At 36.3% G+C, this 12,636-nt stretch overlaps 1 protein-coding gene across 1 annotated transcript in view; it reads left to right on the top strand.

The window, feature by feature from the left end:
- Positions 1 to 12,636, top strand: part of CDH2 (cadherin 2) — a 232,270-nt gene that overhangs the window by 156,020 nt on the left and 63,614 nt on the right. Inside the window, exons 3-4 of the mRNA XM_021096205.2 lie at positions 9,787 to 10,013; positions 11,745 to 11,891. Coding sequence (XP_020951864.1) covers positions 9,787 to 10,013; positions 11,745 to 11,891 — 374 coding nt within the window. The remainder of the gene's footprint in view (positions 1 to 9,786; positions 10,014 to 11,744; positions 11,892 to 12,636) is intronic.

The following is a 12,636-nucleotide window of genomic DNA, read 5'->3' as shown; positions in this document are numbered from 1 at the left end:
CGTTTAATAGTGCAATGGCCTTTAGTTTCTGTTAATGCAATACCATGTCATACCAGGAGGGCTAATTTGCTTAACGAACACCATGTCCTATGTACCTCTTTTATTCAAGTTTCATAAAATGTACAGCATCTTTTGTTCCTTGGTGTGCTCGTTCTTAGCAAGCTGGGCCTTCTGAGAAGACATCCCCCTTCTGGTCTCTGTGGCACATTTTGAGGCCACATTGTCAAAAAGGATTTAGGTGCAAAACTAGTTTTGTTTTTTCCTTTGCTAGTGGTGTTTTTGAAAACTCCAATTAGCGAGAACTTCTTTTCTCAGTAAAGTTTATGATGAGAACTCTCTTTTTTTGAAATACTAACAAAGACCTGTCACAAAAATTAGGAATTAGGATTCCTTCTTTGTTGACATAAGTAGCCTGAAATATGAAGCTAACTAAATTGCATCAAATTTCAGAGACTAATCATCATACAGTTGGGAAAAGGAGCTTCCCCACAACCTGTGTTCTGTCAGAGTAATTTAATTAGAGGTAGTGATATTTCAATGTAATTTGTTAATGGGCACATTCGCAAAAAAAAAAAAAAAGAAAGAAAGAAAAAGTAATTCTGTCTGAGCACTGATAATTTTCTATATTTTTAGCTGGATTCTGTCAAAAGAAAGGGTTTTCATTGAATTTCATAGCACAGAGATGCCCGGAGGAAGAATATCAATGAAGTGAAGAACAGCTTAAAATTTTTTGAGTTATTAGAATGCATATAAGGGAAAATGTGATAATCTCACTGATTTTCCAAAAGTTTAATATATAAAATTTTATGCATAGCATTGTTGGACAATTGAACATCTAAATGTCATATTTTGGATGTCATAATCATTATCATCCCTACCGCTTGTTTTGATTTTTTTCAATTTCACATCAAAGAATATCATAGCTCTTTATTCCTTTTTTTTTGTGGCAACTTGTATTCAGAAGTTAGTTAAATATTACATGACTAGCCCTGGAAAGGAAATGAAATAACAACTTCTCAAATAGATTTCATAACATTATAGAGAACATTATAATAAAATCTTTTTCTCTTGGCGGAGAAATACCAGGTTTTTAGGAATAGGAAATAGTTTTATTAATTTGATCTACAATAATTATTCTCATACTTGGTCTAAAGGTTTTATTTAATGCAAAAGTGATCAAGTGACACTGCGTGCAGGACAAATTTTGTGGGCACCTTACCTCAAAACAGCCAATTTAGGCAGAAGAAATTTTAGATTCTCATAAGCTGAAAGCGAGGAAGTTTCTTTGTGAGACTGAATACAGGACTATATGACCAAGCTCTAAGAGTTATTTCTAAGTTTTAGCATTTACTGCTTTAAGCCGAAATGCCTCACACAAATGCAGAATTTCTTATTTTACCAGCTCTGTGTCTATATCATCGACACTGTCCTGGAAACCACGGCGTAGAAGAAATAGAAAAGGAGCCACTTTTGAATAATGCACTCAGGAGAGGTAGTGATAGCATGTCACATCTCAATAGTGGGAACACTAATCAAAAAGATTATTATATCAAAAAAGTTATCTGCCAAAGGGGAAGGTGGAGAGAGGGGGATGGACTGGGAGTTTGGGGTTATCGGAGGCAAACTATTACATTGAGAATGGATAAACAAGGAGGTCCTACTGTATAGCACAGGGAACTGTATCCAGTTTCCTGGATAGACCATGATGGAAAAGAATATAAAAAAAAGGATAAAAAATATATATCTACACATTGTATATATACACACATTGTAAATCAACTATATTTAAAAGATACATAAATGTGTGTGTGTGTGTGTGTGTAGTCATCATTGCATGTTGACGACTTATAGGAACTAACAAATATACTGGTTAATAGCAGTGGCTAGAATCTTTGAAGGTTAATAGAAGTGGCTAGAATCTTTCATTATTTTGAAAAAAAAAAAGCAAAACAAACTTCTGTAAATCATATATTCAAGGAGACAAATGAACACTTTATAGTAAGATTTTAAGCAAATTCTACAAGAGGCTGATGCTCTGGCCCTAAAGGCATGCAGGTATAAAGGCTATAAATGGTATGAAGACATAAACATCGAGTTTAATCTGAGAACCTCATGATTTTATGTTGGTTTGATGCACTTGGAAGGTCTTGTGTGTAAAAGTTAGCTCATAAATCTTAAATCTACATAAACTGATATTATGAAAATAAATGGAAACAGTTTTATGCAACAATAAGGGATTAGAAAACCGTATTTGCTGATATATACCAAAGCACACTAGCTGTTCAAAGGATTTTTTTTTTTTTTTTTTTTGATTTTTAGGGCCACATCTGTGACATTTGGAAGTTCTCAGGCTAGGGGTCAAATGGGAGCTATAGCTCCGGTCTACGCCACAGCCACAGCACGGTGGGATCAAAGCCGTGTCTACAGCCTACACCACAGCTCTTGGCAATGCCAGATCTCCAACCCCCTGAGCGAGGCCAGGGATCAAACCCACGTCCTCATGGATACTAGTCAGCCTTGTTAACCGCTGAGCCACAAAGGGAACTCCTTTTTTCAAGAGTTTTTTAGCTAACAGGAAAATGGATTTGTGAGTGTTGTTCACGGCAGATCTGTTGAAGGAGAGTTATTCATTTGAAAAAAAAAAAATAGCTTACTTAACTGACATTTTTGGAACACCTGAATGAACTTAATTGAAAATCGCAAAGGCTGTGTAAATAATATTACATATACTCACAGAGCTTATGGATTTGAAGCAAAAGTTCAGCTTTGGAAAAGGGATAAAAATGATTCATTTGTGATATTTAGTCAGTGTTACATTTTAAATCCTAAGGGAAAATTATTGACTGTTAGAGCAGTACCTGTATATACTTGCAGTCAATTTTATCATTATTTAAAAATACTTCATATGAAACAATCTAAAAAACATTTGTTTCCATAAGGAATTTCAACATTATATTTAAGGAAATTAAGGAAAAGAAGGACCATATTTAATCAATGTATCCCTCATGGTTCATGACAAGAAAGAACTTGCTGTCAATTGGAGAAAAAGTGATGAATTCTGGGCTACCATTTGCTACCACCAACTTTTGTGAATAAAATTTGCCTTGATGGGTAAAAATCAAGCATTTGATATCTCAGTCATAAAACTTGTTATACAAAAGGCATTTCATGCAAACAAACTCACATTTCATGTTAAAGATTTTTTTTTAATATTTTGTGTGGTAATTTTAGGTGTGTTTAATAGTCACTGTGTGTCCCAAAACTCTTTATTTCATTTTTCTTCTCATAATTATATGCTATAAAGAAAATGTAGCATGTAATTTTTTCACCAAGGTCCATATAGACATTTCCAAACTCTCTCTAGTATATCCCACCGTGCATGTGTGAGAAGGATATAGACCCTAAATGCTTCTAAGAAAAATTGTTCCTGAAATTAAAATTCAGCAAGGGCCTAGAATGGCCAAAGAACAAATTCAGCAGATTTATGAACAAACTTGCACTCAGTAACCATTGTCCATTAGAATCTCTGAGTAAAAAACACTGAGAAGCCCTTAAATGTTCAGTTTTTTTTTTTGGTTTTTTTTTGTTTTGTCTTTTTTTTTTTTTTTTTTTTTTTTGTCTTTTTGTCTTTTAAGGGCCGCACCCACAGCATATGGAGGTTCCCAGGCTAGGGGTCTGATCGGAGCTACAGCTGCTGTCCTACGCCAGAGCCACAGTAACACCAGATCTGAGACACATCTGCGACCTACACCACAGCACACGGCAACACTGGATCCTTAACCCACTGAACAAGGCCAGGGATCGAACCCGCCACCTCATGGTTCCTAGTCGAATTCGTTTCCTGCTGTGCCATGATGGGAACTCAGAAACATTTTTTTCAGTAAACTTTTTTTTTTTTTTTTTTTTTTTTTTTGGCCATGCCCATAGCATGCAGAAGTTCTGGGGCTAATGATCAAACCCATGCCACAGGAGTAACAACACCTGATCCTTAACCCACCGAGACACTAGGGGACTCGGTGACAGTTTTTCCCTACCTTCCTCCCTCTCGCTTCTTCGTTAATAGATAGCGAGTTCCCTAACAAACATTGTTCTGTTTCCGTAGAAGGAAAAGGTCTGTTCGCACTGTGAACTATTTCTTCTTTCCCAAAATGCCTTAAGAAATAGCAATTAATGCGGAAAAAAATAACAAAAAGTCAAAGGGATATTTAGCACAAAAATATTTTACAATCTTCTCTCATAATTGTTTTTAAGTATGGGTGTTGTTTCACTTAGGCAAAAATTATAAACCGTATGTGTGTATTTGCACCTCTTCATTCATATGGTTTATGCAATGCTATTAACTGTTAATACATTAATATATAAGATCCGTGGTTTGCTGTTAATATTTTATAAGGATATTATGGTTTTATGGTTAATATCAATTTGAGGTATTGCTTTAAGAGTCAAAAGTACTTTAAAATAATTATTTTGCTGGTGTTTACTTTTGTTTTAATCATGTTAACAAAGTTTTATGTAGGTTAGAACACAGTAACTACATATTATATATGTAAACTATGCAATGGCTCTAGTAATAAATTTCTTGTTTAATATTAGGATTTTTTTTTTTTGCCATAGACATTTAATTGTGTATAGAGTTGTTTTAAATGTGAATGATCCAGTTGATCAAGCCTGTTTTTTCAGTTGTCTAAGGCAATTTATTTCCATTTCTTCTGTGTTAAGAAATCCTGGAATTTCTACTTAAGTTCTTTGAGCACTTATGCAAAATTAATGTTTTAATGTAAAGAAGACTGTTCGTCGGAAAAACTTTTCCAGCTAAGTTCTTTGTTTTTAAAATAATAGAATTTCAACTTTATTACATGTCTGATAAAATAGCATGACTTTCATGAAACAACAACACAGTATCTCCATAGATAGGGTATTTATGTAAACTTATTGACTCAGTTATAGTATCAATCTCTGGTTAACACCAGGTTGGTACAGTTCACTGAAACGCATGTTTGGGAGAGACTGAGTACATTGATAACTATTCCTTTGAAATATCTATTAATATAGCTGATTAGAACATTACCTTAAGGAAGTTTTGTTTTGTTTTCTGTTTTGCTTTTTAGGTTTTTTAGGGCCGTACCTGCGGCATATGGAGTTTCCCAGTCTAGGGGTCAAATCAGACCTATAGCTGCCATCCTATGCCACAGCCACAGCAACGCCAGATCTGAGCCGAATCTGCAACCTACAACACAGCTCATGGCAATGCCAGATCCTTAATCCACTGAGGAAGGCCAGGGATCAAACCTGTACTCTCATGGACATCAGTCGGATTCATTCCGCTGCGCCACAAAGGGAACTCCTTAAGGAAGTACTTTTTAAAAATTATTAATAGGTTTTATTTTTAAAACATTTCAATTTACAGGAAAATTGAACACAAAGTTCAGAGTCCCATATCCTTCCCACCCCCGAAGTTTTCCATAGTGTTGACATCTTGCATTAATATAGCATATTTGCTACCAAATAATGATACATGACTGTAAAAGTCCTTAACTTACTTTAAGATTCCCTCTTTGTGTAGAGGTGGCCTGTAGATATTTGGTGAATGTTTATTCTGACCTTATCTCTGTAAGGTGTCATAGGAAACAAAAGAACAAGCACTTACTGTCAAGAACCCAAAATGAGGAGTTCCTGTTGTGGGTCAGCGGAAACAAATCCAACTAGTATCCATGATGATGCAGATTGATCCCTGGCCTCGCTCAGTGGGTTAAGAATTCGGCATTGCCATGAGCTGTGGTGTAGGTCAGAGATGTGGCTCAGATCCTGAGTTACTGTGGCTGTGGGGTAGGCTGGCAACTGTAGCTCTGATTAGACTCCTAGTCTGGGAACTTCCATAAGCCTCGACTGAGGCACTAAAAAGGAAAAGAAGACAAAATTAGTTTATGTCTGCTTATGGAGAGGAGATCTGGTCACACGAAACCATTAATAAATAGACATTATTTATTATGGTTATTATCAGAATAAAAATGAAGGGCTAATGTGTGTTTCCATGGACAGGAAATGTAAAAACAAAAATAAAAAAGAATTTAGCTGAAGTTCCCATTGTGGCTCAGTGAAAATAAATTTGGCTAGTATCCATGAGGACATAAGTTCGATTCCTGGCCTTGCTCAGTGGGTTAAGGATCTGGAGTTACCATGAGCCAGGGTGTAGGTCTCAGATGTGGCTTGGATCCCGCATTGCTGTGACTTTGGCATAGGCTGGCAGCTGTAGTTCCGATTCGACCCCTAGCCTGGGAACCTCCATATGCCACAAGTGCGGCCCTAAAAAGCAAAAAAAAAAAAAAAAAAAAAAGAGAGAGAGAGAGAGAGAAAGGAGGGATGGAGGAAAGGAAGGGAGGATGAAGGATGAAAGGATAGATTGATTTAGTGCCTTCCCAAATGAGGGCATAGACTGCCGTCTTCCAAAGGACATCGCCTTGGGCCCTCCCCCCAGAAGGATGATGTGTCTCTGGAGCTGTGGCTTGGAGGAGGGTGGGAGGGCCCAGGTCCAGAACAGGTGATGAATGTGGGGTATAGACCGCATTGAGGGAGAAATGACCGAGGAATCCTTTTGACTGGGCAGGGTACATGGTAGAAGATGATGTACAAAACGGAAGAGTATTGTACACTATGTCAAAGAGTTTACATATAATATTGCCGATATTGAGTCTGGAGGAGAAAATCAGAGCAGAGATTTAGTCTTGAAGTGGGTACAGAATGACCTGAGCAGGCACAAGACCACCTAGCAGTCAGATGCATTAATCCAAGTGTGAATTGACGAGGAGCAATGCGAGAATGTAAAAATGAACAAGAATGTGTGCAAGTGTTTATAATTTTTCTCATCCAGATTATATGTTTCTAAGTATCATGAGTAGCTTTTGTGATATAAAAGGGACTTTTTATACAAAAAGATGGTAAAACTCTTTCACTTTGATTTCTCAGCAGGGTTCCCCAAACAATTTTACTTTTCATTTTGTTGTCTTTAATAAAAGATACACAGTAGATGCCATCATTCTATAGAAAGGAGTCCCATTTTTCACATTTAAATCACATGGTGTGTAAGAGGGGGTAATTAAGTATTTTCCAGGGTACATCTACCTCAAAGACAAATATTTTGGTGTCACATAATTTAGTGCAACATACCAGTTTTCATTTTGAAATGTTGTAAAGAAGCCAAGAGTGATGTATGTGGATTATGTGGAAAATACTATATTCAGTAAAGTATTTTATGACTGTTATCAAGGATTTTACAGTTACTTAGGGAAATAAATGTGCATGTTGTTTGTCTGTGGCCTGGTCACCATCTCAGCGAATTTATATTAATGAAAACAAAAGAAATGTCATCAATTTATACGTGTGGGGTGGACGGTCAAAAAAATCTGCTTAAATCTTTGAGAAATGCAAAAGGTATATAAGCTAATATTCTGTAATGTGTATCTATTAACTGAACTCCAAAATGTATATCCTGTAATTGTGGTCAGGACATAACATCACATACTTACAAAAATGAAAAATTGCTTTTTTTTGATCCTTTTGTGCTATTCCCATAGAATGTTTCTTCAAGCAGAATACTTAAGGATTTCAGAGAAAATAATGTTCCTTAGAGAATATTTTTATTATTTTATGAATTTATTTTATCTTGAATGCATCTGGTTCTACATTTATAAGTACATGTTTTAACTCGTCTTTTAATCTGATAAGACACAAGTTGATTTCCATTGCCAGTAAAAAAGCATTAATTTTTTTTTTCAGCTTTTAAGTCCTTATACGTAAGATGGAGATAATTAAGATACTGAAATCTTTTCGATCCTTTACTCTTAAGACATAGTTTATTTTGAGATGTCCCTTTATTTTCATTTGTTTGGAAATTTATAGAATTGCCATTGCTTCATTGAACTATTGTAAGTTCTAATTCTACTGAGAATTGGAATTTTACTTACCATAAAGTTTTGTAATTCTAGAGCACAGTGGGCTTTCTCTCTTAATATGTGTCATCGCTTTCTTCCTTTAAACATTTATTCCAAAATTTATGTTAAGACTACATGCCAGGAAATGTGCAGGGTATACAAGATAGCTGAGAAAATTTGCCCCGAATACTCTCACAGTGTGTCAGACATGGCTTTCCAACTATGGTAATAGAGTTCAGATTGCTAAACAAAGACTGAGAACAAGGGACTTATTCTTACCCTCAGTGAGTCTAGAGCTGGGACCTATAGGAGGAATAAGAATGTGGGGGAGTTACCATCGCAGCTCAGTGGTTAATGAACCCGACTAGCATCCATGAGGACCCGAGTTCGATCCCTGGCCTTGCTCAGTGGATTAAAGATCTGGTGTTGCTGTGAGCTGTGGTGTAGGTTGCAGACACAGCTTGGATCTGGCGTTGCTTTGGCTGTGGCGTGGTCCTGCGGCTACCACTCCAATTGGACCCCTAGCCTGGGAACCTCCATATGCTGCAGGTACAGTCCTAGAAAGACAAAGGAAAAAAAAAAAAAAGAGAGAGAGTGTGAGGAGTGCAAGAAGAATCTCTGAGATACATGGAGGGGATAAGGGGGTGGGGAAGGTATCCCTATAGGCCCAGAATCCAGAGGCTTGTGCAAGGAAAGAGAAGGTTTGCAAGGAAAGAGAAGGAACAACTCAGAACCACGATATGACACTCTCTAGTATGAAAATTCCTAAAATAGAACTACCATATGCTTTAGCAGTTCCACTCCTGGATGTATGTGTGTGTGTATATATGTGTGTGTGTGTGTGTGTGTGTGTGTGTATAAACAAAAACATTAATTCAGAAGGATATATATACCCCAGTGTTCTTAGCAGCATTATTTATAATTGCCAAGGTATGGAAGCAACCTAAGAGTCTATCAACAGATAAATGAATGAAGAAGATGTGGTATATGTGTATATATACCATATCTACACACACACACACAACGGAATACATAAAATTTTCCTTCTTTTTATGACTGAGTGGTATAACACGATACTACTATACTCAGCCATAAAAAGAAGGAAATTTTGCCACTTGTAGCAACTTGGATGGACTTGGAGGGCACTAGGCTAAGTGAAATAAACCAGACAGAGAAAGATAAATACTCTATGATATTACTTAGAGTGGAATCTAAAAAAAACAACAAACTAGTGAACATAATAAAAGAAGCGGACTCACAGGTACAGAGAACAAACTGGTAGTTACCTGTAGGGGGGTGGGGAGCAACATAGGAGTGAGGGGATGGGAACTCGGGTGGGAGTTCCCGTTGTGGCTCAATGGGTTATGAATCCATCTAGAATCCATGAACATGCGGGTTCGATCTCTGGCTTCACTCAGTGGTTTAAGGATCTGGCATTGCCATGAGCTGTGGTGTAGGTTGGAGGTGTGGCTCGGATCTGATGTTACTGTGGCTGTAGTGTAGGCCAGTGGCTACAGCTCTTATTCAACCCCTAGCCTGGGACCTTCCATATGCCACAGGTACGGCCCCAAAAAAGAAAAAAACAGAACCACAACAAAAAAACTATTGGGTGTGAGATAGGCTAAGGCATGTGTTGTATAACACGGGGAGTGTAGGCAATACTTTGTAATAACCGTTAAAAAAAACTATAACATTTTTAAAAATGAAAATTCCTTTAGTAATGTAAAAATAAAATTTTTGTGTGTCATGCTACTACATTTTACTTTTAACCTGATCAGGATATAGATTTGGATGAGGTTTTTTTTTGGTTGTTTTTGCCTTTGGAATGGAATTGCTAATATATTTTTATTTTTTACAGTGAAGTTCAGCAATTGCAATGGGAAAAGAAAAGTACAATATGAAAGCAGCGAACCAGCAGATTTTAAGGTAGATGAAGATGGCATGGTGTATGCTGTGAGAAGTTTTCCCCTGTCCTCTGAGCACTCAAAGTTCCTGATATATGCTCAAGACAAAGAGACTCAGGAAAAATGGCAAGTAGCAGTAAAATTGAGCCTCAAGCCAACCTTACCTGAGGATTCCATGAAGGTAGAGTATTCAAATATGGCTTTGGATGGACTTATGTTTGAAAATCAGATTTATACAGTTTAAATTAAGTACACACTCTGCATCACATTAATGGGTAGCCAGTATTTGAATTTTTATGCACCTTCACTTGTTGCAATAGTATTTGTGGTGTTTTTAATCTTATAAGATACTTAGACTGAATGTATTTTCTACAGTGTGAAACTGTGCTTGAAAGGGTTGTTTATACTTTGAGATTTGAAAGGTTTATTTATACTTTGAGATTTATAACTAAATTTAAAGTGGAAGTAGTTGTTTGTTTTAAATTTCTTAGAAGCTCTCCTAGCTGTTAAATTTAACCACAAAATAAACAATTGTTTGTAAGATGTCACCAGCCAAATTTATTAGATGGGAAGTACAAATTTACAGTAGTGACAGGAAAGCATTTCTGTCAAGGAGTGCTCAGTTTTTGTCTTGTCCCTTAATAATCAAATTGGGGAGTGTGAATTATTTATACTATTGACATGACTCTTAGGAATAATACACTCCCTCTGGTGGAAGCTGCTATAAGCCAGGATAAAATAAATAAGATATATTTCTAGTAGAATAAAGTTCAATTCAATTCAACATTTCTTGAGCATTTATTTCATGTAAGCCACTATTTTAAGAATTTTGAAGATGATACAATAACTTTTTCAGCAAAACTATGACAATATTATTAGTTTCTTTGAGTTAATTTGAGACAGTAATGAGGAAGTGCTCCACTCGTATAATCTGAAGTCCGTGATGTTATGAACTCTAGCCACTAATTACATTTTGTATATGTGTTGTCCTGTGAGAGATGGGAATGCACATATCTGGTATTTACTTGTAAATGTGATATACACAATCCTAATCAGATACGAATAAATATTAGAAGAAAAGATATTTTTTTCTCTTATACCAGTGTTGGACTTTCATTATGTGAGACGTAATTTGTTCTTCTGTTAACTATTAGGGAGAATCGTGTCACTTGGGTATGTAAAGTAAGGAACTGGTAACTAATTGACTGAAAAGATACTTTTGTTGTTGATGATGATTCGCTGTGTTCCAACAAAACTAGCTTGGCTATTTGCACGGAAGCAGCAAGGGCTAAGAGCTAAAATGTCTACAGATATAGGGAGAAAGAGAAGAAAATGTTGACATCCAGCAGAGATTAATACCCTATGTGCAAAGTGGGTCATCTACAGCATCCATCACGGCTGACATAGGTTTAGAATAATTACAGCATTAATTCTGGGGGATTTAATAGGGTCATAAATATTTGAGACATTCCTTAGCAGTATGTATTAAACTTCTCTTGGAATTCAAATTATATTTTAGCACATCAAGATCTAAATTTAATGTACAGTAGCACATTACCTGAACTGTGGTTTAAACTAATGAGAAATGTATAAAAGGGTACTATTACATTTTGCTCAATATTAAGTACTATCTAAGATGGTTTATAGAAACTGCAGATGGTTTACACAGCTGTGCTACATAATAAATTGTTTGGAATTCAATTTTTCAATGAAGAGTGTAATGTGAAATTTTATGATGTTTTCTCTTCTTTTAAAAAGGGGACGAGGAAAGGGCCTCCAGACCTATTTATTTATTTATTTGGTTATAGTAAAATGTGATTCCTACACTTTCAGGTCTCCATCGATAGTGATGTACTTCTAGAAAATGTTTTCCTAGTTACTCAGGAATGTCTTCTTGTATTTTAATGCAAAGGAATCACGAGAAATTGAAGAAATAGTATTCCCAAGACAAGTGACCAAGCACAGTGGCTACCTACAAAGGCAGAAGAGAGACTGGGTTATCCCTCCAATCAACTTGCCAGAAAACTCCAGAGGGCCTTTTCCTCAAGAGCTTGTCAGGGTAGGATGGCACGGTTTCATTGGTCTCCACGGTGTGTGTCAAGTGTATGTTAGAAGTGCTTTTGTTTCTTTTTTCACAAGGTGGAACTTACAACGTATATGTACTAGAGTATATATATGTGTGTGTGTGTCTATGGATGTTTTTATATTGATGAAATGTCTATAGTGTTGTCAAGAGCCTCTTCTCTATTCTTTCATTATCTCAGATTATGTATAGACAGAGCTCTCTGTGAGTGGGTCCTTTACGCCAGGAGGGACAAAGTTTGTTCAGTGTCTGAATACACACACCCTAACTCCAAGATGCATTCACGCCCAGGCCATACCCTTTCCCACACACCTTAGCTTCCCCGTCTGAAAGCTGCACTCCCCATGATGATCTTTGCCCTCTACAGGTAGCTTTTGGGCCAAAGAAAAAAATAAAGGGGCAATCATTGCTAAAAATGCCAACACCAAGTGCATTTGAGAGTTTTTTAAAGAAATAAAAAATGACCTCTGATACCATTAACAGATTCCCTGGCGCTGTGCAAAAACACAGGCTTTCAAAACTGAAGAGTAAGATTTTTTTTTTTCAGTTATTCTAAATGCATATCCTCAGACCCAGAGGAAAAAAAATGACAGATAATTTCTGCTTGTTTAGTAAAATTAGCAACCTCTTATTTATTACAAAAGGAAAATAAGACAAAGTCACTGCATTCCCATTGATTAGAAAGTAAATGTTTCTGTATGTGATTAATTTAGTATTCCAA

Source organism: Sus scrofa, chromosome 6, assembly GCF_054392235.1.
Source record: "Sus scrofa isolate SSC_HxYL_T2T_F1_AM1 chromosome 6, Sscrofa_HxYL_maternal_Yorkshire_Landrace_v2.0, whole genome shotgun sequence".
NCBI lineage: Eukaryota > Metazoa > Chordata > Mammalia > Artiodactyla > Suidae > Sus > Sus scrofa.
Note: the sequence above shows the minus strand (reverse complement) of the source record. Positions and strands in the feature narration are given on the sequence as shown.